This window comes from Aythya ferina, assembly GCF_964211825.1.
Source record: "Aythya ferina genome assembly, chromosome: 2".
Classification (NCBI taxonomy): Eukaryota; Metazoa; Chordata; class Aves; order Anseriformes; family Anatidae; genus Aythya; species Aythya ferina.
In genome coordinates, this window is record NC_140297.1 from 55,767,974 (window position 1) to 55,794,919 (window position 26,946).

A 26,946-nucleotide genomic window follows, 5' to 3' on the forward strand; every position below is an offset into this window, starting at 1 on the left:
TGTTTTGCAAACAAAATATTTCAGTTAGTAATTTACACTGGTTAGCTGTAAAATATGAAGCATATTACAATTTAGCCTGAAGAAGGTGGCCTTTTAAAATCAGATTTTTTAAAGTCATTGTTTTATTTTTCTTCACTTTTTTTTCCTTTTTTTTCCCCAGTACTCACCCAGCCCAAAATAAGTTGCTCACACAGCCATGTACACAGCTGTTCTAGTCTAGAAGACTAGCAGGTTGGCAAGTTGGTAGCCTCAGCTAAAACACCATGAAACATGCCAGCAATGATGATTATTAAATTACCTACAGCATATGCCCTGTGGGAAGCAGAGTGAGACTATCGACTCTTTTTGATAGCTGAACAGCCACACAGTAAAAATAATTTTCACGTACAACTCTTTGATTTGGGATCTGAAGTGGTTAATCCTAGATGAAGAACTCAGTATTACAGTATTTTCAAAATCTTCTTTACATGCTAGTTTTCAACTGTTAAAAATACAGCACTACAAACATCCAATTTTTATTTTTTTTTTAATCTACTGTTGTCACAAATTTTGAATTAAATTGGTACATGTATTTAAATTAGGGTGGATACTTAAATTCATCAGCTATCCATGGTTGAATCCTCTAAGGATGATGTCAGTTCTTGGACTGTGCATGCTTTTTAACCATTTTACATGAATAATATCACGTCAGGGAGTAAAAAAAGAACCAACCTCTAAAGGCATATGAAAAGGTTTTACTTAGTGCATCCCAAAGTAAAACTCAAGGGTTCATAGCTGTTTAAGGGGCTAGTCCAATTTCAAAAACACTTTAGATTAGGACATATTTCTATAAATGGTATGTGATAAGTGTGATGGTCAAAGGAAATGTGGGTTTAATGTACCCTAGAAGTCTTGTGGCATTTTCTATGAAACTGTTATGTAATTCTATTGAATGAAAGTAATATCAGTGCTTTTTTCCCCTGTGGTCCAGGACACTCTCAGATATTCATAGCGATTTTGATCCTTTTTTGACCTACAACTTGCCATATATTTTCAAAAAGCTTCATTTTTAAAACATAAGAAAACCTATTAAAATTAATAAAAAAAAATTGAAAATTGCTTATATGGCAAATTAACTGTTAATTATTCCACTAATTCAAGAAAGTTACACTTTAATAAAGCCAGAACTCTAAAGTACTGTCCACTTTTTCCTACTGCTTAAAGATATTCAACAATTTCTGATATTTCACATTTTTATGCACCACCTCTGTACTTCCTAGAATCCTTCCACCGTGTTTTAACCTTAATTTTACCAACCCCAACTTATACTAGCATATTAGCTTCAATGAACACAGCTCAAATTTAGAACAAAGTAATTAAGCTCAACAATGATTCTTGCAATATTATTTGTTGCCTGCCATAAACCCTTCAGCTATTGTAGACACTGAGTGATTTCGATTCTCCATCATCTCCTAAAAATAGCACTATGTTACCTTCCAAAGCAGATTTCAAATTCTGTAGTCCACAGTACTGCTGATGTATCATTTCCTTATCACCACCTGCTAATCTCTCATCCCTGACCCCTCCAGTCTTTAAATCCTTGCCAATCATCTTCTGAAGTGTCTTAAAAAGATTTGAAGAGTGATGTGAACAGAAAAAAGCAGCTTTCCAAAATGAATTTTATTAGCTTGAAAAAAATGATCAGTGGAAGCAATAAGCCTTCTGAATGTATTCAGAACTAAGAATTAATTAAGAATTAGTCTGTCAAAAAACAAGCAAGCGAGGAAGAAAAATATTAAAGTATGGTCTTAAAAATGAATCAAGGAAAAATGGCATAAGAAAGAGCTAAAATAATTAAAAACACTTGTATTTAGTATTGAAGCTATGTATAAAGGAGTACTTTTGGTTGTGTTTTTGTTGTTGTTGTTTTTTTCTTTTTTTATTTATTTTTTTTTCTTTACAAGGTTACTATTTAAATACTTGACTACACTTGAATACTTACAGTCTATATGGTAAATATTTTGAATGCTCCTGAACTTTTAAATATTTCTCATTTAACTTTTCATGCTTAATGTTTAGAGTTATCTAACAGAGAAATGTTAGTTCCATTATTTCTTTTGAACAGATATGCACTGAACTTGGGTAAGTCTTGGCTTACTTTGATTTCTAATTCATAACAATAATTTGGTTCGGTAATTTAAAATCCGAATACAGAAGGAAATGAGGATGATCATGAATGAAAAGACTTTTCTATTTGCTATAAGTGACTATTCATGAATATTAGCCTTCAGTTAAATCACATTCACACAGAAGTTCAGAGGTCACACATCCTTTAAAAAAAAAAAAATACACAAAAATAATAACAAACAAATCAGGTACTTCAGTATTATTGACTATTTATAAATCAGTCAAGTGGGAAATGAAGGAAGTTCTTAGGATGTAGCACATATATTTGGCTAGGTTGTAAGGTTGGTCTCATGAAATTTTTGTTTTCGCACTGTGATTAAGGTTTTACATAAGAATTCTTACAAGTTAAAATGAAATGTACTTAAAGGAACATAGTCTATATTGGGGGACACATTCTAGAATGTAAAGTACCAGTCCCAGGGCATGCAAGTACCAGGAAGCCTGACTGCAGATGGAGAGTGCTTTCTGGCCTTTCTCTTTCTCCTATTAGAAAATCTGTCACAATTACTATGGCTCTCCTCCTCTCCATGTCCATCCATTTACCTTGGTAGGATATCCAGACTTGCAGGGAACAGGGTAATAAGAGCATGTATAGGCTGCATTTGGAGATTGTGTCTATGAGGGTGTTCCTGCCCTGAGCTGAATACTGAGTCTTACTTCTTACTTATTCTTACTTATTGTTCCTTTATTTTACAAACAGATCAAACCTAGTGCCATGTGCCTGGTATTTGAAAAACATTAATTTTGACTGAGACCAACATATTTTATGAATCAAAGCACACCTTAAAATGGAGGAGACATTAGAAGAATGGGGATACCTATGAACATGGAAAATGACCACTTGAAAATGCCACTATTTTTATTGATAAAATACAGAGGTATTAGGAATAGAAAAGTAGCTAATAGATGCTTGCCACCCTACTTCAGTGAAATGTCACTGATAATCAGTCCCAATACAGAAGATATGAACTAGAATTAGTTTGGATTTCAGTAAGATGTTATTGCCATTAGTGTTGCACTGCAATTAGTCTGAAAAATAAATCTAAAATAATATCCAAAAATAGGAGATAAATTCTTTTAAAATTTGCTTTGATTGTCCTTAACTTATTTATTCCAGATTTTGTCTGCAAGAAAGCACGTCCAGTATTCAGTGGCTGGCAAGAATGAGGAGCTATTCTAATTCTTCAGTCATAACTCGGAATAAAAATTGCTAATTTTGATAGACAGAAAAATTATTCTTTTTTTCGACGATAAATTATTCTTTACAGAACTAAGAGAGGCCTCGGGATTAACTCCCCTTGTCCTTATGGGGGACTTCAACTTGCCAGACGTTAACTGGGAGTGCCACATGGCTGACACGAGCAAGTCCAGGAGGTTCATGAAGCACCTAGATGATAACTTCTTGGTGCAGGTGCTAACGGAGCCAACTAGGAAAGGTGCCCTCCTAGACCTGTTGCTAGAAAACAGAGAGGGTCTGGTGGGAGATGTGGTGATTGGTGGCTGCCTCGGTCATAGCGACCATGAAGTGGTTGAGTTCAAAATTTACGGTGACAGAAGGAAAAGTGCCACCAAAACCTCATCCCTAGATATGGGGAAAGCGGACTTCAGGCTGCTCAGGGAACTAGTCAGCAAGGTCCCCTGGGAAACTGCTCTTGAAGGCCTCGATGTCCACCAGTGCTGGTCATTCTTTAAGCGATGCCTCCTAGAAGCACAAGATCAGGCAATTCCTAAATATCGCAAGTCAGGCAGGCGGGGCAGGAGGCCGGCGTGGCTGACCAGGAACATTCTAATGGAGATTAGGCGGAAACAGAGAGTGTTTCTCTACTGGAAGGAGGGCCAGGTGTCATGGAAAGAATACAGGGATGCTGTTCGTGTTTGTAGGGAGAAAATTCGTGTGGCCGAAGCACACCTAGTGTTGAAGCTGGCTGTGTCTGTGAGAGAAAATAAAAAGGTTTTTTTTAGATATGTGAATGGAAAAAGGAGAACTAAAGAATACATAGGGCCGCTCCTTGATAGGGAAGGTCTCCTCACAGACAATGACATAGGCAAAGCAGAGACGCTTAACGCCTTCTTTGCCTCTGTCTTCAATGCCGATGATGGGCTTCGGGACCCAGGGTGCCCTGAGCTGGAGGACCGGGACGGTGGGGATGACAAACTCCCAATCGACCCTGAACGTGTGCGGGATTTGCTACTCCACCTGCATCCCTACAAGTCCATGGGTCCAGATGGGATTCATCCCCGGGTGCTGAAAGAGCTGGTGGACGTCATCGCGGAACCTCTCTCAATTATTTTTCAACGATCCTGGGAATTTGGAGAGGTCCCGGTAGACTGGAAGCTGGCAAATGTTGTGCCGATTTTCAAGAAGGGTCAGAAAGAAGACCCTAGCAATTACAGGCCTGTCAGTCTCACCTCAGTGCCTGGTAAAATCATGGAGAAGATGGTTCTCGAACTTATTGAGGCGCACCTGGGGGACAAAGCAGTCATTGGTCCCAGCCAGCATGGGTTTGTGAAGGGTAGGTCCTGCCTAACTAACCTGATTTCCTTTTATGATAAGATCACCCGTATGGTGGACCAAGGGAAACCAGCTGATGTGATTTTTTTGGACTTCAGCAAGGCTTTTGACACGGTTTCCCATAGGATCCTACTGGACAAAATGTCCACCATACAGCTAAATAAAAACATCATACGATGGGTGAGCAATTGGCTAACGGGCAGGGCCCAAAGGGTTATGGTAAATGGGGCTGCGTCAGGCTGGCGGGCGGTCACCACTGGGGTCCCTCAAGGCTCCATTTTAGGGCCGGTACTTTTCAATATTTTTATAAACGATCTGGATGTAGGAATAGAAGGTATTTTGAGCAAGTTTGCTGATGACACCAAACTTGGAGGAGTTGTGGACTTGAATGAGGGTGGAAAGGCCTTGCAGAGGGATCTGGATAGGTTGGAGAGCTGGGCGATCACCAACCGCATGAAGTTCAATAAGAGCAAGTGCCGGGTCCTGCACCTGGGACGGGGAAACCCTGGCTGCACGTACAGACTGGGCGATGAGACGCTGGAGAGCAGCCTAGAAGAGAGGGATCTGGGGGTCATGGTAGACAGCAAGTTGAATATGAGCCAGCAGTGTGCCCTGGCAGCCAGGAGGGCCAACCGTGTCCTGGGGTGCATCAAGCACGGCATCGCTAGTAGGTCAAGGGAGGTGATTGTCCCGCTCTACTCTGCGCTGGTGCGGCCTCACCTCGAGTACTGTGTGCAGTTCTGGGCACCACAGTATAAAAAGGACATGAAACTGTTGCAGAGTGTCCAGAGGAGGGCTACGAAGATGGTGAAAGGCCTTGAGGGGAAGACGTACGAAGAACAGCTGAGGTCACTGGGCCTGTTCAGCCTGGAGAAGAGGAGGCTGAGGGGAGACCTCATCACAGTCTACAACTTCCTCGTAAGGGGGTGTCGAGAGGCAGGAGACCTTTTCTCCATTAACACCAGTGACAGGACCTGAGGGAACGGTGTTAAGCTGAGGCAGGGGAAATTTAGGCTTGACATCAGGAGGGGGTTCTTCACAGAGAGGGTGGTTGCACACTGGAACAGGCTCCCCAGGGAAGTGGTCACTGCACCGAGCCTGTCTTTAAGAAGAGATTGGACTGTGAACTTAGTCACATGGTCTGAACTTTTGGGTAGACCTGTGCGGTGTCAAGAGTTGGACTTGATGATCCTTAAGGGTCCCTTCCAACTCAGGATATTCTATGATTCTATGATTCTATGAAAAAGAATCCTTTAATAGATTGAATTGACAGGGTTTTGTTATTGTTGTTGTTGTCTGTTTATGTGTGTGTTTGCTCTTAAAATATGTGAATTCCTGATGATAAGGCATATAATAAAAGGACTAGCAAAGTTAGCATGAAATAATGCATGAAATAATCAATCCTTTTTTCTCTTTCTCTAAGCATTAGTTACTTAGTTGTACTATTTGAATAAAAATGAAGTCTTGATAGCAGTAGTAATATAAATTTAGGAATTGCTTATTACTTTTCTTGTGTTCACAGGAATCTATATACAATGCTTCTAACAGTCAGCCTACAGAGCCACACTATACGCCAAGTGATCTGACATAATTGTCTGTCTTTTGACCAAATGTTACGGTAGAATAAGAAATCTGCACGCTTGTCCAAAGAAAATTAGGCACTGACATTGGGATGCTCCATATAAACAGATAATTACCTGTGCACTTTTCAGTGAAGTATATGTGAATAAGTTGCTCTACTTTAATAATGAATCAACTGTATGTTGATAAAATATTCTGTGGGTAAAATGTTAGCTTCATCGGAGGAAAGATCTAATTTGGCGTTTAGATGATTTCCACTCTTCTACTCATTTTTCTTTATTTTTTCTTTGTTAGCAATGTCTTGCTGGTGTTACACATATCTTATACTTGAACATGATTTTGAACAATGGAGTTAGCCATCAGGCCACAGATTAAGGTGAAGTACTAATCAGAACAAGAGTTGAGATTTTTGTTCAGTGTGTGCTTAGCATGCTAAATGTTGATCTGCTTTGATCATTAAATTGTGGCCAGCAATCCTCTCAATTCATCAAGACTGTTACATTCAAAGACACAGCACAGAAATCCTTAAACATACAGAAGTGAAATCCCTAACCCAAACAAAACAAAACTCTCATTACTTCCAAATCTCCAAATATTTGAAGATTTTGTTAAGGTATTTTTGGATCTGTGGGTGAAAAAAGGCTTAGTGGCACAGATTAATTATCTAGTATGCCTGATATTTTTTTTGGGGGGGACCTGCTTGTAATTTCAGATTTTCCAGAAAAGAAATTGGTGCAGTATCTCTTTCAAGTAGCCTTGCTACTCGACACAGGGCTTTGCAAGAAACTATGAAAACATAGTCCATGCCATAGGGAATGGATGATTAAAAAGAAAAGAATCTTTGATCTGTTATTTCTGTGTCATTCAAGAGCAACACCACTGTAAATGCTATTTAGATTTTATAAAAGTGTATATGAAATTGGATTAAGTTACAAATATCAGAGGTTCACATACAATAAAACATCAAAGAAGAATGAGTAAAGAGGAAAGATAAAAAAGATAAAAAGAAATTTTGAGATTGTCTGATGTTAGCAGAAATCAGAATTACTGTTTCTTAAGGTGATGGGAGAAAATAATTTGTTAAATAGTATGGCATGTTCCAAAATACACACATTTTTGTGGACATGATTCAAGTGTGATACAACAGATTCATTACAGCTATTCATTTATGCAAGAGCTATGGTAGATACAACACTTTAGAAATAACTGGACAGATACAAAATAAGTCTTGAATTTATGAGTTAGTAGGATCTATGTTATAAGTTACAAGTATCTATTGCATATCTGCAGTTTAAACAAAGCGTGATGATCATCATTGTCTTAACAATTGTTGCAATGCACAGGATCTTAACAAGCTGCAAGTAAAACCCCAGTATTGGTTGTGGAGCTTAGGTTTGCTTTATAGAGTCTATGCTGACTACCAAAGCATTCCAGCTATTTTTGCAATGCAGTATGGGAGTAGCGTTCCATTAAAAACTACTATAGTGGGTCTGTTCTAGTACAACTGAGATAGCAGCATGTATTTACCAGCTGCCACTTTCTGAAACTCATTATGCTCTTTCAGCTAAGTTGAAAGCTGATTCCAAATCTTTAGCTGCTGCTTCTGAAATGCTGGAGTGCATTTCAATCTTCTGCATCTTGCTAGAGGCTCTGTTTTCATCATTGCATATGCCAATAAATGTTCAGGTTCAAAGTTTAATTTCCACCAGTAGATGCAGTAAGCATCCCTTTTTTCTTTTATTTTTTAATCTGCAGATCCATTTTTTTCCAGAAAACATGGCTATTGATTTTTATTCCTATTCCTATTAATCAAGTGAAATACCTTTCCCACTCCTTATTCCAAGAATCAAAGGAACTGATTGTGAGTCATTTTCCAAATGTCTTTTCATTAAAATTTCTAGCTTACAGAAAAACAGAGATTACTTTTATTCACCTTCTCACACTAAAGAGATCTCATATAACAAATCATTTCAAAAGATGCATCAAAAAGGATCATGCTGCAGTATTCCTTCTAAGAAGTTACCATTGTCTGGAGACCATCTCCTTTTATATAAATTCTCATATGCATATAGATTTACTTGTGCAAATCTAGAGATACCCATGGCTACAGTCATAAACACATAAAGGCACAAAAGTTCAAAGGGACAATGCACTCTCATTACCCAAATAGTGGCAAGGATGTTATGCTAAGCTGAATTTAATATATGTCATAAATTTTGCATACTCCCTGTAGTGAAACTCCCTCCTCATACACACTTGGGCAACATTGTCTGGTCTAAGCAAGACACTGTTTTAACATTATCAAATGCATGCAGACAGAGTATGAAATCACTGAAGGGAATTCATGGAAAGAATTGGCTATATTATAAACAAAATGAGAAAAACTAGGGAAAATATATGCCGTATTATTCACAAGATGAAAAGGGAAAACTGTTTCAGGCACTCATTTTGAGAGAAGTCTAAAAAGCATTTAAATAGACTGATTTGATGAATAATATAAAGCATACATAAAAAATGTAGTGAAAAAAACAATGTTCCTGGAATTAGATGTGTTTCAGGCTTTTCATACCACAAACTGCCAAACAGATGTTAATAATCATGCCATATCCATATTCAATTTTTACACATTCTTCTGTGTTCCAGGGATTTATCTAATGGACTTGTTATGAAAAACATGTATAATATAGGGGGTGGGATCTGATAACATTACTAATAACAGAAAGTAGTTTTAACAAGATGATTTAACAAGATGGTTCCAGTACTTCCAGTCAATAACTAAAAGAGACCAAAAGAGACATTTAAAGAGACTCCTGAGTGGCAGAAAGGCTTTCTAAGTGTACAACATAATATAGAAGAGAAAGCTCAATGCCCCAGACAGTCAGCTGGGAAAGCCCAGGTTATAATTTAGGAAACCCTAGATATAACCTTCAGTAAAAGGTAAAGCCTAAAGAAATGAGTGTCATCACTAAGCAGAGCATATTCCCTCTGACAAATGAAGATGGAGAACTGGTAACAACAGATGTGGAGAAGGCTGAGGTACTTAACAACTTCTTTGTCTTGGTCTTCACTACTGGTCAGGCTTCCCACATCTCTTGAGTCCTTAAACCTCCATGCAGGGGCTGGGAGATCAGAGTCCCTCCCACTGTAAATGAAGAGCAAGTTTGGGATCTCCTGACACACCTTAACAATGACAAGTCTATGGGGCCTGATGACATGCATCCCAGGGTCCTGAGGGAATTGGTTGATGTAGTCATCAAACCACTCTCCATCGTATTAAAAAAATCATGGCAGTGAGGCAAAGTCCCCAGTGACTGGAAAAAGGGAAATATTCCCATTTTTAAAAAGAATAGAAAGGAGGACCCAGGGAACTATAGACCAGTGAGCCTCCCCTCTGTGCCTAGCAAGATTATGGAATAGATCCTCCTGGAGGCAATGTCAAGGCACATACAGGACAAGGAGGGGATATGGGACAGCCAGCATGGCTTCACCAAAGACAAATTGTGCATGACCAATCTGGTGGCTGCCTGCATCTCAATTGCATCAGTTGAGAAGGGAAGACCAACTGATGTCATCTACTTGGACTTCTGTAAGGCCTTTAATACAATTCCACATATGAAGGGTGGACCATCTGGTGGATAAGAAATTACTTCAATGGCCACACCCAGAGAGTGGTGGTCAATGGTTCTATGTCCAGGTGGAGATGGATGATGAGCAGTGTCCCTCAGGGGTCTGTCTTGGGACCAATGCTTTTCAGTATCTTTATCAATGACACAGACAACGGGATTGAGTACACACTCAGCAAATTTAAATATGACATTAAGCTGAGTGATGCAGTTGATACAACAGAAGGAAGGGATGACATTTAAAGAGACCTGAACTATCTAGAGAAGTGGACCCGTGTGAACCACATGAGATTCAACAAGTACAAGTACAAGGTGCTACACCTAGGTCAGAGCAATCCCAGACATGAGTACAGACTGGGAGAAGAACTCATTGAGAGCAGCCCTGCAGAGAGAGACTTGGGGATTCTGGTGGATGAAAAGTTCAACATGAGCCAGCACTGCATGCTTTCATCCCAGAAGGCCAACTGCATCCTGGGCTGCATCAACAGAGGAGTGACCAGCAGGTGGAGGGAGATGATTGTGCCCCTCTGCTCTGACATTGTGAGGCCACACGTGGAGTACTGCATCCATGTTTGGGGACCCCAGCACAAGAAAGATGTGGACCTGTTAGAACAAGTCCAGAGGACTCTTTCCAGAGGACAGGTTCTTCTGTCTTTCTTTTAAGAACTAAAGGTAGTGAATCTTCTTCCATAGTAGGCAGAACACATTTAGAGAGAGAGTGAATTTAAGAAAAAAAAAAAAAAAAAAAAAAACATTTTGGAACATTCTGTTACAATTACAGAGTTAAATTTAAAATTCAGATACAACACCTTTTCTTAAAAAGATGTGGTAAACAAACTAAGTCTTAGAGCACTACAGTTATGCTTCCCATAAAGGATTTCTAATATTTTCAGGGCTATAATGAGCTACTATTACTTTTGACAAACAACAAAGAAAAATGTAGCCTCCAAAAGTTGTTTGTTTCCACTCATGCTTACAACACGAGTGTGTAAACCAAAGTGATGGGCAAGGACATTGCTTCTGCCACTCTTGTGCTTGAAAAAATCACTAGCAGGTGATATTCTAGAATAGTAATAGAGAGGAAGGGAACTATCAGTAAATTTCTTAAATCTGGATGTGAAAGTTTACAAGCATGTTTTGTGAAAGAGCAGTAAAAATTGCGTGCTAACGTCTGAGCTACATTTGGAGCAGCTTCCACTCATCACTAAGAGAAGAAGAGTTCTGCAGTCCTGCAGACTATTTTTGAGAAACTCTTGTTAAACAGGTATTACAACTGCAACCACCACTCTACTTCAGTTAATGTCTAGAGATGCGGAAATTTAGATACTAAGTTCTGATTTGGATGGCTACTTAATAAAAATACCATACTTCAACTTTTAACTTTGTTTTTATTTCAGTCTACCTATAAATTTTGTTTATTACTGGTATTTCAACTAGCTTATTGTAACTAAAACAACTGAACAAATTAAGTTCTCTGTTCCACCTGCTAAACTCCTGAATTCATGAAGCTGCTGTCTTATTTACTCCAAAGAAAACAGGCATAAAGCAGTAATTCATGTGCTGTAGTAACTCTGCTTTATGCTTTTCATATGCTGCCCACAGGCTTCACTTTTTTTTTTTTTTTTTTCTTGCTTAGTGAATAGCAATATAAATTGGTACACAACACGAACAGATCTTGTTCTGTATATCTGTGCTTTTAGCTCCCACACTCTGATTATTTGTTACAGCTCCTACAGTTCTGGGAAATGACAGACTCAAAGACTGTGAACACAGCAGCCCTCTTCCCTTCAGGTTGTCATTCCAAGGGGGAAGCAAAGAATGGCAGAACCAGCATGCTGTTCCCTCCCTATTTCAGGGGCTGAGATCAGTGTCCCATGGACAGTTTAATACCAAGGAAGTAGCAAGCAGGTGTTATCTCAAAGTCTAATGACAACAGTGCGTGAAAATATATAATTTTATTAACTAGTATTCTGCAGTCTATCAACATATTATTTCACTATCTTGTATATAATTTTCCTTCTTATAGCAAATAAAAAGATGTTTTTCCTCTAAAAGCACTGTGATTCTATACCCTTCTTTGCTTCTTTCATTTTCTTTAACCAGTGGGCACAAAAGAACTTCCTTCTATATCCAAGTTCCAGTTTGGAAATGAAGGAAATGTCCTGTTACCTCTCATATCAACTGGAATGTGTATGGGCATTGAGAACTCAGAAAACAGCTAGCTTGTCTTCAGTACTAAACATATCATTTTCTACTCAAAAAGGAAAGTTTCCAAGGTAACGAAGAAATGAGGATATGAGAAATGTAAATTTAAAGGAGCAAAACAGTCTGGAGTTGTTGTTTTTTTTTTTTTTTTTTTTTTTTTTTCTTCAAAATTTACATATACATGCATGCTGTTATTAAGTTGGAATTATGGTCCATGGGTTTATCATTTTATTCATATATTAACAGTAATAGTTACTTGTATTGCCAAGATCAAGCCTTTATTGTGCTAATAACTGTATATTCACAAAGCAATTGCTGTATTAAAAAAAAAAAAAAAACACTTATCTAAATAAACAATACAGAGAATAAGATACATCAGCCTAATGTTGACTGAAATGAAAAAAAAAATCTTAAAGTTACAGAGAAAATCTCCATCAGTCAAGAACTGAACAGAGATCTCTTCAATACTTAGTTAATTGACATAAAGTCTATGAGACAACTGTGTCCACTATAGGTTCCCCATTTGAAAATGTCTTTCCCAGAAGTTTACAATACACCTATAATTATATAGTTTCCTGTGATAAGAAAATGGTGTATTTTCAGCAGAGTTGTCTGGTTTTGTGCTTTCTTAAGAAAGTTACCAAGCTGTCTTGATTGATTTTTTTTCTGGTGATCTTTTGTTAAGATTTTGAAGTAGACCCCTAGGTCTGCATATAATTTAAAAGATATTAGGCTGAAAGATCAAAACCAAACCAAGTGAAACCAAACAAAAAGTAAGGAAGAAGAACAAATTCCTGACAGTCTTTATTTACTGCTAGGCAAGCACTTTCATTCTGCTTTGAGCAGAAAATTGAACTTGATGACCTCCATCAGTCCCTTCCAACCTGAATTATCCTATGATTTTATGAGAGACCTGTTTTCAGGTATGTTTTCAGAAGTCTCTCATGAAATCTCTGAATTTTCTTCTGAATTTACATGAAATATATGGCTTTCCTTTGCCTAAGTGGAAAGGCAATGGCATTGTGACATGTAAAATCACTCCCAATGCTTTCAGTGATTTATTCTGTGCAATGTCTGTGTCATTTGGCTTCATGAAAGTACATGATTAAGACTAAAAGACACAGACTCCAAGAAATAGAGACTCCAAATACTGACAATTTTTAGTTTGTACAGAATGAGAGCAAAATGTGTTGCTCTCAAGGCAACTGATAAATGAGAATTCTTGGACCTCTATGCCTGCAGCCACACATCCCCCAACAAAATATGTTTATAAATAGGAAAGCTTTCCTCAAATATAGACCTCCAATGCAGTTTCCAGTGCATTAATAAGTAATCAAAAAAAAAATCAAAACAAAACAACAAAACTATTTAAGCTATTATTAGCAGCAAAACATGTATTACTGCCATTGTATATACTTCAACGACCTTGACAGGAAATGCATAACTAAGGAAGCAAAAGCCTTAGTTCACTAGTGTTTAGTTAATTACTTGTCATTAATGGATCAACAAACTGCTTCAGTCCTGACTGTGTTTAAATTATGTTAACTGAGCAGTTTCTGCCTGAGAAAGGATCATGTTTTTATCACATAATTGATGTGATACCCAAGAGGCAAAAAAGTGAAAAAGTTGAGCTGCTGCACTCTCTTCTCAGTTTTCTGTTCTCTTTGATGCAATTTAAAACGAAAGGACTAGTGTATTCTAAATGGTTACTGAAATGTATGAAAAGTGTAAAGGGAGAGTTCTGACTTAGAAAAGTATCTATGATCAAGGCCACAAATGGTGTCCTGATCCTATGAAGTCTGTAGAGATTTTACCACTGGTTTCAAAATAGTCTGAATTCCACTTTCTGAGGAATACAAAATGTCATTTTATTTCCTGTTTTGTTTTGTTTATTTATTTATATTATTTTTTTTTGGGGGGGGGGAGCGGGTACAATACTGGAATGATTTATACAGAAAGCTCTGTAGTGGAAGAAGCTATGTAAGTACTTGGAGCTGTTCTCTCCAAGGGGGGAAAACAAACAAACAAACAAAAAAAAAGGATATGAAAAACTAGTTCCTTAGCTTAGATGTCATAGACAACAGCCAAGAATACAAAACATAGTAAAGAAAGAAAATGTGTTGGCCTCTCCCTCACTAACACACAAATCACTGCTGTGCTATGTGTAAAAACCATTAGAGGTGTTATGCAAACACTACAGTGTGATTAGTTGCTACTATTTAGGTTAAAGTTATCTGTCTTGGGAAAAGAAACAATAGTTTCTTTCTTCCACTCACAGGAAACAAACAAATAACAACAACAAACACTTTGTAAAATACCTCCAGAAACTCACTTTCCAGAGCAAGAAACCATTTTATAAAGAGTTTAATTTCCCTTTCCATACAAAAGGTGAAAACATGGAGAAAGAGGTATCCGCAAAATACACCCAATATACACCCATTTCTGAGAAATTAAAAAATGTACATATATGGAATTGATTATTCCTCTTTTTTTTTTTTTTTTTTTAACTGTTCCTAAAATAAATTTGTGTGCTGCTTAATTGCTTTAAATTTGGAAGCAGCTGGAAACAACTGCAATTACAGTATATATTTCTTCTACTACAATATAAGCATATACTAACAAATATAATTTGGTCCTGAAATAATAGTCCTATTCATTCAACGGAAGAAAATCTAACACTGTACTCTGTGTAAACCATGAGTTTCTATGTACATTATCTGTAGCTCAAGTCCTCAAGTAAACTTACCTTCTAATTACCTGCCCAAAAATATATCCATACGCTACACTTTTGAAGCATGTGCAAATAGCACTGGCAGAATCTAATCACAGTACTTCTAATTATGAACATGATTCAGAATCTCCTATACATTAAGTCCCAAGAAAGAAGAAATTATTTCCCACTTTGCAGAGTCTCTTTGCTATGCTAAATTAAGCAAAATAATAGCAACAGAGACAAACCATGCATTAGAAATATTTCAAAAACAGCAGGGAGGAAGGAGAGGAGTAACAAGCATTACAGTATCTATTAACTAAGGAAATGCTTATGGAAATTGTGATAAGACACGCGTGCATGCCAAATGAATCCTTATCTATACCACCAAAAGAAAATATGCCAAAATAAATTCATGAGAGGAAGGAGCTTAATGTATAACACTGTAAGCCATTAGCTTCATCTGAAACACATTGAACTGCTTATATCACAATGTACTTATTTCACAATCACAAAAAATATTTTGTGTTTCCACATAGAACCCAGTCTTCATGAATTGCCATTAGAGATTTACTTAACATCAAATGCTATCATACACAATTAGAGCATAGATACAGTACTAGGTGCATATTAATAGTTTCTAAAAATAATTCCTTCTTTATATGCTGTTTTACTGATTCTGCAACCAGTAATAGTTTTATCAGTTATAGGTAAGAGTTGTTGAGAAGGTACATATAGCATTACTAGGACTGTTCTTTTCCAGTAAAGCTACAGATCAAAATGAAAAACTTATAATGACTCTAACCTGGCATATTGTATTTCTCACACAACCACATTACTGACCATACCAGTGTGTAAGGCGCACAAATAATTTTAATTATCACTAAAAATACTCCATGTTTAAGAAAACTGTTTCAGAGATATTAGTTGGAAAATTCCAATACTTATTCATCCAGTTCCTTCAATGACAGTAGCATATGAAGACAGACGACCAAAATGCAGGACAAAGGCCAAAGCAATATTTCAATATCTCCAATGATTAAACTTCCAAACCCACCCTGTTTACCAAAAATGGGAGGTTTAAGAAGCAACCAATCTGAGAGAACATGCAGATTTGTGATGTGAAAAAAAAAAAAAAAAAAAAAAAAACAGTAGTAAGAAAAAAGGCAAACTTTCTAAACAAGATAATTTATTCTGTGTTTTCAATTATTTACCTCTGTGTGAGGTGTGTAATGAAGGACAACAAAGATATGCTCTCACTGAGTGGACTGGTCTAGCAGCAATCTCTGATGATTTGTTCAGTGTCTTTGACACTGCATTTAACAGATAACCCATTCTCAGCCTACCTGGTGTATTAAGCAGCCGGGACATCTTGCAAGAATATGAGATAAACTGCTCACAGTATTCAGCACTACTGGTAATGGCAGAAATCTGGTCCATCGTTGCACTGTAGTTGAGCTGCAGTACAGATAATTTTTCCAAGCTGTTGCCTACCACAGAAGTCTGTGGTTGCAGATCATGATAGACAGTTGTCCATACTTTATCCTCTGAAATAGAGAGTGGAAAAAGACAAGACAAGAATTGGTAAAATAAAGACAGTTGAACAGAATTAAAATAAATCTTGGCCTTTGATAAAAGTTTAAAGTGTTCTGTAAGATGGTTTTGAGTGGGCAGCAGGGAAGAAGTCCATTGCATGTTAAGTCATCATATGAGACCATAGCTCCAACAATGACAAACTGCTGAAAGGATGAAATGCTGATTACCATTGTAGTCTTGATAACCGATGTAGAATCATAGGATGATTTGGTTTGGAAGAGGCCTTTAAAGGTCATCTAGTCCACCCCATCTGCTTTGGACAGGCATATCTCTCACTAGATCAGTTTGCCCAGAGAGCTGTCCAACTTGCGCTTGAACACTTCCAGGGATGGGGCATCCACAACATCTCTGAGCAACCTGTTCCAGTGTCTCACCACCCTCAAGAGCGTCCTCCTTATATGTGATCTAAATCTACCTTATTTCAGTTTAAACCATTACCCCTTGTCTTATCACTGCAGGCCCTTGTAGAAAGTCTCTTTCCATCTTTCTTATATGGGCCCTTTAAGCAGGAAAGGCTGCAATATCATCTCCCTCGAACCTTCTCTTCTCCAGGCTAAACAATGGCATCTCTCTCAGACTTTCTCCATAGGAGAGGTGCTCCAGTCCTTCTGCTGGGAACCCAAGAGCTGCATGCAGTACTTGAGGTGGGGTCTTACAACAGTGGAGTAGAGGGGAAAAATCACCTCCCTCAACATGCTGGCCACAGTTCTTTTGATGCAGCCTAGGATACAATTGACATTCTGGGTTGCAAGCACACATAGTCAGTTCATGTTTAATTTTTTATCCAAGTCTTTCTCCTCATGGCCACTCTCAACCCATATATTCCCCAGTCTGTATTGATGTTGGGGATTGCCCCAGTGCAGCACCTTGCACTTGGCCTTGTTGAATTTCATGAGGTTCATGTGGGTCCACCTTTCAAACTTGTCCAGGTCCCTCTGTGTGGCATCCCTTCCCTCTAGAGTGTCAACTACATCACTCAGCTTGGTGTCATCCACAAACTGGCTAAGGACACCTCCCTGCCTTCCATATGCCTTAACATGGTTTCTGGGAGGATCTGCTCCATGTTCTTACCTGACACAGAGGTAAGGATGATTTGTCTGTAGTTCCACAGGTCCTCCTTTTTACCCTTTTTAAAAATGAGTATATACTGCAATACTATGTACTGTATTCTGTGAAGAAGCTTCCTAAACAACTGATGATAATAGTGACTTATGGAAATAATAAGGATTAACTTTGTTCAAAAATCAATTAGAATGACACAAGGCTGATGCTTTAAAGATTTAAGCTTTCTCTGTGAGGAAAATTCACTATGCATGGGAAGTTTCTATGGGCTAGATTGAAATACTGCTTTGTAGTACACATTAGGGACATACCAGATTCTAATGTGATTACATCTTTTAATTTTTAATACTGAAAACAGTGTAGTTTATCAATGAACACATGAATAATGTCTCCCACTCTTTTAACCAAGCTGTGTTCCAAGGAGAAACAAAAAATTAGCAATTCACCTACCATGTTATATAGAGACCACATGAGAATTTGGTCGAAAGCCTGGGATGGAAGTTTACTGAAAATTTGTTTTTGAAAAAGGAGTGATATAGATTATACATTCTTTGACAGCAATGTCTCATTTTTTGGCAGAAAGTGCTGCACATTTAAGAGTTCTAACATGTTAGAAAGGCCATTTAGAATCTCACCTTGGATTTCTGAGCCAGGAAAGACCCCTAGGCTAGCCATTAGAAAGCCATAGGAACAGCATTAGCAATAAGAGTTGAACTGGGCCTCACATTTGTGAAGGGAGCTCTTTTCAAGATACTGGATTCCAGACAATGTAGCCCTGACACTTCCCCTCACACTGAGGGAATTTCAGGCTTTACTGTGGACGCTGTATAAAGGAATACAGAAACATACTCATGAATGGATCTAGGTTGCTTTTAAGTAGAAAGGGAGAAAACTAGCACTGCACAGCTAGAACATTTTTTTTTTCCTTTTTAGACTTAGTCTTATATGTTAATGTGATAATATTTCCCAAGGAAATCAGCTAGATATTTATAGTTTGAAAATAATACCATCTTCTTTCGTTGTTCCAATTTTTCAGAAACTGCTTGTTAGTTGACACCATTCTTCAGTACCATTCAGTCAGTAATCTGCTTGAGAACTGCAGCCAACTTTAGTTACAAAAATGGTAATGCAAATAGTTCATACTACCTTAAGTACTTGTATTATCATGATTTATAGAATTGCTCTCATGTAGCTGAGAACAGGATGTGGTAATCAAAGTTAACATATCAAAATCTAAAAGAAAAGCATATTTTATGTCAATAATATACAGAAATCTCATATAAGGAATCTCATTTGGAGGTGAAAAATGTATCCTAGTTAACTGTAATTTGATATATACTCCTGGAAATTATTGGTATGAATATTCCCCTAATATACTGGCAATTATTTTAAGAAAGCATAACTTATGGCTATTTCTAAACACAAGTGTTTAGAGACAATTTTCAGGACAGTATAAGAAGCTGAAGAGCTGTGTATATGACTTCTGCACAGTGAAACACACCTTTAAAGAACAGAGGTCACATACCAATTATAATGCTAAGAGGCATCATCTGTAAAACATTCTGTGTTTATGACCTTTAAAATTCAAATTAATAAAACTATATTAAAATGAGCTAATGTTGAGAATGGTTATTAATAATCTAAGGATAATTATAGTACTACTGTAACATCTTTATCATAGCCATTACAAACAAAGGAAATTAAAAGTTAATGTTTAAAAGCTATCCAAGTATGTTTTAAATTTCAAAAAAATATGCAATAACTTTACAGAGAAGGGCATAAGAGCAATATAAACCAAATTAGGGGAGTTTTGGTTGTTTGTTTTCTGTGATACTGCATGGGACAGTCACCATTTTCTGGGTTTCAATGACAACGTATTCCTGCACCTTAGTCCATTGTGTAGTGTTTTCTTTGAGGCTGGTCAAAATTGCCTAAAAAGTAGTGTCTAAAAAGTAGTGATTAAAAAGTAGTTTAGACAGCCAGTGTAGGAGCTGGGCTTTGCCTTAAATTTGAAACTCATACATAACCACAGAACTTTGAGATAAGACATAGCAGTTGAGCAAAAAAACGTACATAGTAGAAACCTTAATGATTATGTAGAATATATGCTTATGAACAATCTCATTATATCATTAGCTCATAAAACCTAAGAGACTTTTGAGTAGTGTTGTAGTTTAAGAATGTAGGCTGGATAGTGATAAAGTTCCTTTTGATATCATAGTAACATTGAGAAGCAAGAATTATCTCATCTGCTGACTTGAGTGAAAGATAAATTATACAATCATAATTAGGTAAAGCATCATTGCTAATCAGGTTGACTGCATTTCATTTTTCCCCAAAAGTAAATCCTATGCAGAGATTTCAGTTAAGTTCAGTGATATTTAAAGTTGGAGTAGTCTACTTTATTCTATCATTAATTTACACTAAAAAGGTGGATTTTTAGAAAGATAACTTTCTTAGCTTCTTTGTCAGAAAATAATTTATTTGTGAAGTATCAGAAGAGAAGTTCTGCCATTGAGGTGAGTGATGTAATTTGGGATGAATCCCTTACACTTTCCTTACAAATAATGTTGAACCACAGATTTAAGCAGAGAACAGAATTCAATGCAGTTTTGCAACAAGCATCTTTGTAACACAGGGAAGAAGAAAAGTAATGTGTGCATTGAAAACTTAGCACCTGTTCCGCACTGTTCCATCTCTTGGCCTCAACCTGTCCACATTTCAAGAGGATGTGACTTGCCTTCAGTAGAAGAGACTAGATACTTCCCATTGACACAGAAGCATAGGCGCTCCCTAACAGTAATCATTATATTGAAACTAGATTTCCCACTGGAGGACAACAGCTAATGGTCATCAGAAAGATAATTTGCTCCCAGATGACCACTTAGTCATTAACATGCAATTCCTAGAAAATGCATTCTCCTTTTTTAAAATTTTCTGTAAATCATTCCAGCTGTAAAGGAATAATTACTATGGAAAAGTTTTTTGCTTTGTAAAAATCGTATCAGTAATTATAGATTATTAATAGAATGTATGAGGTTATTTAGTAGGACCAATCTTATTAACTCCAAACTGGTAAAATATTTGATACAAATATAGAAAAAAAAAAGAGTCCATCTAAATTAGTCTATGTATTACTCTGTGCTGAAGCACTTTCTCCCCCACAGACAGATATTATAGGGAGATGAAGATTAATCTAAAAATAACATAAAAAAAAGGAAATGACCACCTATTTCCTCGAAAGGCAATTAAAGTGACATTCATAATTTATTCTTTTCAAAACACCATTCCATTGCAATGCCTCTTTTACAGTCCTGCCCACTAACTAATCATGATGATGTAATTAGTAACGATTCAATAATCACTAGCTATTCAAATTATCTAATCAAATATTAATGCAAGAGATTTTTCCCACTTAATACTTAGCCTATTTTGTTATGCTGGCGATAGTATTTACAACTATTCTGTATCACTGACGGTCAGTTTTTCCTGTAGCTAGTGGTTAGAGAAATTTAAAATCCATTTTACTTATTATTGAATCATTACCAATCGTTATTAATGAATTATTTTATTAGTGAACCATTTTGCTTTTTTTTTAGTGAAACACAATTAATATATACTGTAAATATGTCATTGCAATGAAATGGTGTTTCCTAATTCATTTGATTGGTGCTCACTCAAGCAAGAAAACTTGCTTCTTACAGAAAAGTCAAGTAAGATTTAGTAGTGTTAATTAATTAGAAATAAAATCTGAAAATAAACTTTAGAAAATATGATCCATAAATTTCACAAGCATAAACTTTTTTGTTGTTGTTTTCTTTTTTTCTTTAATCTTCAGATACATTTAACACCATTATGGTTCTGCTTTTTAAGTATTAATGGGCTTATAGTATTAAGATTTTTACTTTTTTTTTCACTCAAGAAATCAGAAAAGAGATTTCTTTCTCAGAAACCATCCTCTCTCTGTCTCTGGTGAAAGCTCAGAGGCTTTTTTAATGGACACACTTTCATGACCTTAAATTTGGCTGACAATTTTGATTAATATCATCTGGTAATGATGACTTTCATCATACTCACCCACACAGTGGTTCTTGATTGAAGTCTCAGAGAAGATAATTTTGAGAAAACCTGGTCATCTCAAATAAGTCATATTCCTTTGATGACCATCATTATTTACAAATCCAGAAGTAAAGACTGCAAGTCCACTCCGATATTTGGAGTCCATTCTGTCTGTCAGTCATAAGCAACATCAACACTTCAGAAGCTCTAATCCTCAAGCTGATGACATTTCTTCTAGATGACTGTCTTATTGATCACTAACATCATGGAGCCTAATTACTCTTTATCCAAAATATTGCTCATCATGTACCAAGTCTCTTTCTGTTTAGTAGACTTTTTGTGAACTTGTAGGCAGAGGACTGAGGATAAGTGATCTGTGCTGATAACCAGTACTAAACTGCTGAAAATTCTCACATCTGTAACTTGTTAAAACCAGATGTGTATATTTAGCATTCAGATAACATGGAAGGATGTGATAGCCACAAGCTCAGTTAACATAAGTGTAAGGCAATACCTATGACAAAGGCAGGGTGAAGTAATTTCAAGATGCAATAAAAATTATATCCATCTTCCTCTGCTGCTGGGTGCTTTGCACTTGTTAAGAAATGATGCCTGCAGGTCCTTTTGGATTTCTACCTACCATTTTACAACTGTATTGCATCAACATTCAAGAACGCATTTCTTTCCCACATGTCAGCCTTATGATAGCTGCCTCTTTACTAGACATCATGATTTTTACTATCATCATTTACTATCATTTGTCACTTCAAATTAGATTACTGCAATGTGCTCTACAATATGCTACACTACAAATCACTCAAGAAACTATACAAGACAGACCATTTTAAAGTGGACTGCCTTCTAGGGAGGATAAAAATTGCAATGGTAATCACCTCATATTATGAGATCTCCAATTTTATTTTCCAATAAGAACATACTTGGTATTTCAATTTCTGTTGAATTGTGTGGGATGGTACCTCAACAGTCATTAGGAATGTCATTAAACATTTTTTTTTTTTGAAGCAATGTTGTAGACAGAAAATCTGATGTATACAAATGATGTCAAAAAAAAAAAAATTACAGCACACGGTACCCTTTTCTCCCCCCTCCTTTATAACTATATATATATAAATCTACTCTTCTATGTGGAGAATATATATATATACACAAGTTTCAAAATATATGTAGCAGTTTGAAACTAATTCAGCTACAGAGTTCAAAGGAGTTACAGTTGGTTTATAAAAATGGGAAATAAAGGCTCCATTGAAGTTAATGAGTGTTTTGACAATCTCGCCTGAGATTTGCAAATGTCAATTTTGCAATAAAAATACTCTGGTGATAAGAATTCTATTGTTCTCATCTCACTAATATAGCAAATGGTTTCAGATCAGAAAAATCCAATGTCCTGAGGCAATAACTAACCAAACAAAAAGAGTGAACAAAGAATGATCTTATGGACCAAACTCTACTGAAATCAAAGTCAGTAAGTTTATTAATTGTATTTAGGTGTGGAATTAATCAATCCCAAAACATATTTCAACTATTGCTTCAGTTATTTCCTCCTTTTACTTTTTTTTTTTTTTTTCTTTTCACTGTTTCTTCATCAAGATAACAACACATTTTTAAATTTAGTTACCATCCACTGGTTGGTAACTGGTTGGATATTTTCCTTTTTAATTCTTACAGACATTATCATCTGAGACAATGAAACTGTGCACTTCTCTTTGTGTTTATGCACTGTTGTGATAGTTCATGAAGAGGAAAATCTCTTACTTATTCTGTGAACTTACTGTGATACTGAACATAAGTTTATCATATATAAATTAAATATATAATAAATTATTCAGGTGCTTTACAAGATACAGTGTAAAGATGTGACCAAATGAAAGTTTTCAGAGAATATTCTGTTATCAGAGAAGTGATAATGAAATCACATGGTTGTTCCTACATGATTTGTTGGAAGCCTTAGGTGGTTTAATGATGTGATAAACAGAAGAGTTCTTATCAAAATTATTCAAGATGATTTCAAAACATACAACACAGTTGTGAAAAGCTAATTTCAAGAGTATCTCAAGAAACAGAACATAGATCACTTTAAAAAAAAAAAAAAAAAAAAAAAGTGTAGCAACATAGAACATTGTTATGGTGAAAAACAGTACCTGTATGGTAAAAGCTTAAATCAGATTTGAGATCTAATGTAGAAAATGACTGCATATGGGTACTAATAGGAACAAGAATTTAAAAATCATCATATACTGGAAGGAACAATAAATAATGAGACACAGTACAGCCATACAAAGGAAGACTTGGATCATTTACATGTCTAGTCTAACAGATGGCAATTGGAGTACAATTTAGATTGAGGAACATTAAATTCAAGAACAAAGGAGATAAAATAATTTACAGTATATACATATGTATATATATACAGTATTTATAAATAAAATATGGGCAAAGGGACTTTCTAAAAGGGCCTGTAGTGCCCTTGTAGGCAAGGGGTAATGGTTTAAACTGAAATAAGGTAGATTTAGATCACATATAAGGAGGACGCTCTTGAGGGTGGTGAGACACTGGAACAGGTTGCTCAGAGATGTTGTGGATGCCCCATCCCTGGAAGTGTTCAAGCGCAAGTTGGACAGCTCTCTGGGCAAACTGATCTAGTGAGAGATGTGCATGCCCATGACAGATGGGGTGGACTTGATGATCTTTAAAGGTCTCTTCAAATCCAAACCATTAAATGATTCTATATATCACCTGGTATTGTAAAACTGGAAAGCTCACTTGCATGCATCTTAAAGTGACCTTCAGTTCATTTTAGCTTATCATTGGAACATATCCACCAAAAAAAAAAAAATATAAAAAAAAATCAGCCTACTGCCTGACCTTTTATTTTAGCAATGAATTCTTTACTTCTATTTAATTCTTCTAAAGAATACTTTAGCAATGATGCTATGATTTTTAGAATTAATGAGAAAAGTACCACAGTTTGAAAAGTTTATTTGGAAGGATATCTTGAGGAAAAATGGTCATCAATGCTTTTCAGTGTACTAGTTTGAATCTTAGGAAACCATTTCCTGGACTATCTTGACCGAAAAATAAGGTGAATTTTCATTATAACTTAGCTGAACAGACAGAAGAGGCATGCAGCCCTTGACCGTTACTGTTAAAACTTTACCTTTCTTTCTCCCATCGGTTTTTCAGTGCTTGAATTCTCAACATACCCTTAACTGATCCAACTTAGTTCTCTCAAGAGTAATTTCCCCCACTTTCCTCTTCTGCATCCTGCTGGCTCCTGTCCTTGGACAGACAGGAAAAGGAGCACTGAAGATCCCTCTCTAATCACTGCAGCAATAAACTGAATGTTACAATTCCTGAAAAGACTGGTGTGAAGAATTCAAAAAGACATATATTTGTGAAATAATTACTTCCATTTTCAAGAATGTAGCTCTCTCTTGATAGAAGCTTCTTTGGCTATTTACATCTGAACTCTGGAAAGTTATGGGTAACTGCATTTCTAACCAATATTCGTTTTAATTTTGCTTTCAAAAGGTGTCTCCTGAATGGACAAGTAACAGTTCAATGTTTCACCACACATTCTAGATAATTTGTTTATTATTATGAAATATATAAGCTGTGTTTAAATTTAAGAATCCCATTAGAAAACTTCTGCTTAAACTTAAACATGTAATTGGATAACTGAATAACAAACACTACTGTGACTGTAGTTTAGGTTAACATTATGTTTCTTGCTTTTTCAACATTTCAGCACTTGTGCATTAGAAAATTCAAATACTGCCATTCATTGTCACATTATAGCAGAATGAAGTTTGGTTACACCGTGACTGACAGAAGAATTTTGAAGCATTGAAAGTCCTTATTTGTAATCTCTCAATTGAAATGTGATTTAAAACACCACATTACTCAACAGTGCTTAAGTGATTTCATCTATCATAAAACACCCATGTGTTATTTAATAATAAGATATAGGACATAATAGGCTAAATTACAGCAAAAGTTACAGCTTGGTCCTGAGAAAAGATAAATATCCCGCTTATACTTATGAATAAGGGTCACAAGTTGGATTAAAATACTATTTTAAAAGTATGGTAAAGATGGTGAATAAAGATCATGCTAGACTGACAAGAAACTTCCAAATCCCAGAAGTAGAAAATCCTTGAATGTGATTTTATTTATTTATTTGTTAATTAATTTCCTCATAACCACATGGTGTGACACTTTCCTTCTCATCTCAGGACCTAAATAGCCATCATTAAAGCTCCATAACTCATTGCAGGGACATTATTTCTATCAAAATTTCCAATTATCTTTGCAGTGCATATCCCATGCAAATAATACCCTAAGTGCTGTGGGGAAACAACACAATTATTTGTACCAGCCACCTCACTGGCTTTCTGCTAGCAAATGTCCAACAGACCCTTGCTTTCACAAAACTCTTTCCAGTGTCAGCAGCCATAGGATTCATGAAAAATAAACGCAGAAAAATGTGTATTTCCACAAACCTGTTTCTCCTGCACAGTCTTTTAAGCTTCAAGAAATCAGACCATGCACAGAAATCTCTACAGAAGCGGAAGAAGAGGATGACATATACATGTATGAAAATGAAGTTCCTTCTTCAGTAGGTCTTGTATTACCTTCCCTTTCACTGAAGGCTTGTAAACACTGTTTCCCTCTCCCCAACAATAATCTAATATATAACGATACCAAATAATAAATTTAAGACACACATTTCATTATATAGAAATTACATATTTAAGTTATATATTTGAAATACTGAAAAATTCTTGATTGTGCACAATATACTTAGTAGCTTGGATCCAACATAATTGAACATCTAAATGTTTTAATTACGCGCTTATCTGGAAAAAGCTATCTCTGCTCCTACTGAGGTTCCAAATATTTACAGAAATCATCTGTGATCACAGCTGATTGCTTTCCAGGGCAACAAGAAATTTTATTTGCAAGGAAACATCAGCATTCATATAGAACAGCCAGATATTTAGGAACCATAGAGAATGCTATGGTGGATCAGACAAGGTTCCACATATAGCAAAATGTTACTGAAAAAATCAGTAATAGCTTAACCACAGACTCCAATATACTTGGCATAGACCTGAAGTTTGGCCTTTATCAATGACTCTTCTTGACACATACATAATATTTTCTATTTGTAAATATACATGTACATGCCTTTCATCCATACATGCCAGATACTTAGCTATCTGATTACATTTTATATAGAATTTTAAAATTATTTCTCTCTTAAACAATTTTCCCAATTCTTTTATGAGTTTTCCCCTTATTCAACTAATAGAAAGCTGATTTCCTTGAACAAGAAATACAAACTATATCACTTTTTATATTCAAGCAGCCCTCTTATCTCCTCAGGGTTCTCCATGAACAGAAAAGCATTA

At 36.2% G+C, this 26,946-nt stretch overlaps 1 protein-coding gene across 1 annotated transcript in view; it reads right to left on the bottom strand.

The window, feature by feature from the left end:
* The window catches only part of CNTNAP2 (contactin associated protein 2), a 1,138,684-nt gene that overhangs the window by 322,029 nt on the left and 789,709 nt on the right, over positions 1 to 26,946 (bottom strand). The window contains exon 14 of the mRNA XM_084507662.1: positions 16,144 to 16,344. Within this exon, the coding sequence (XP_084363788.1) occupies positions 16,144 to 16,344 (201 nt within the window). The remainder of the gene's footprint in view (positions 1 to 16,143; positions 16,345 to 26,946) is intronic.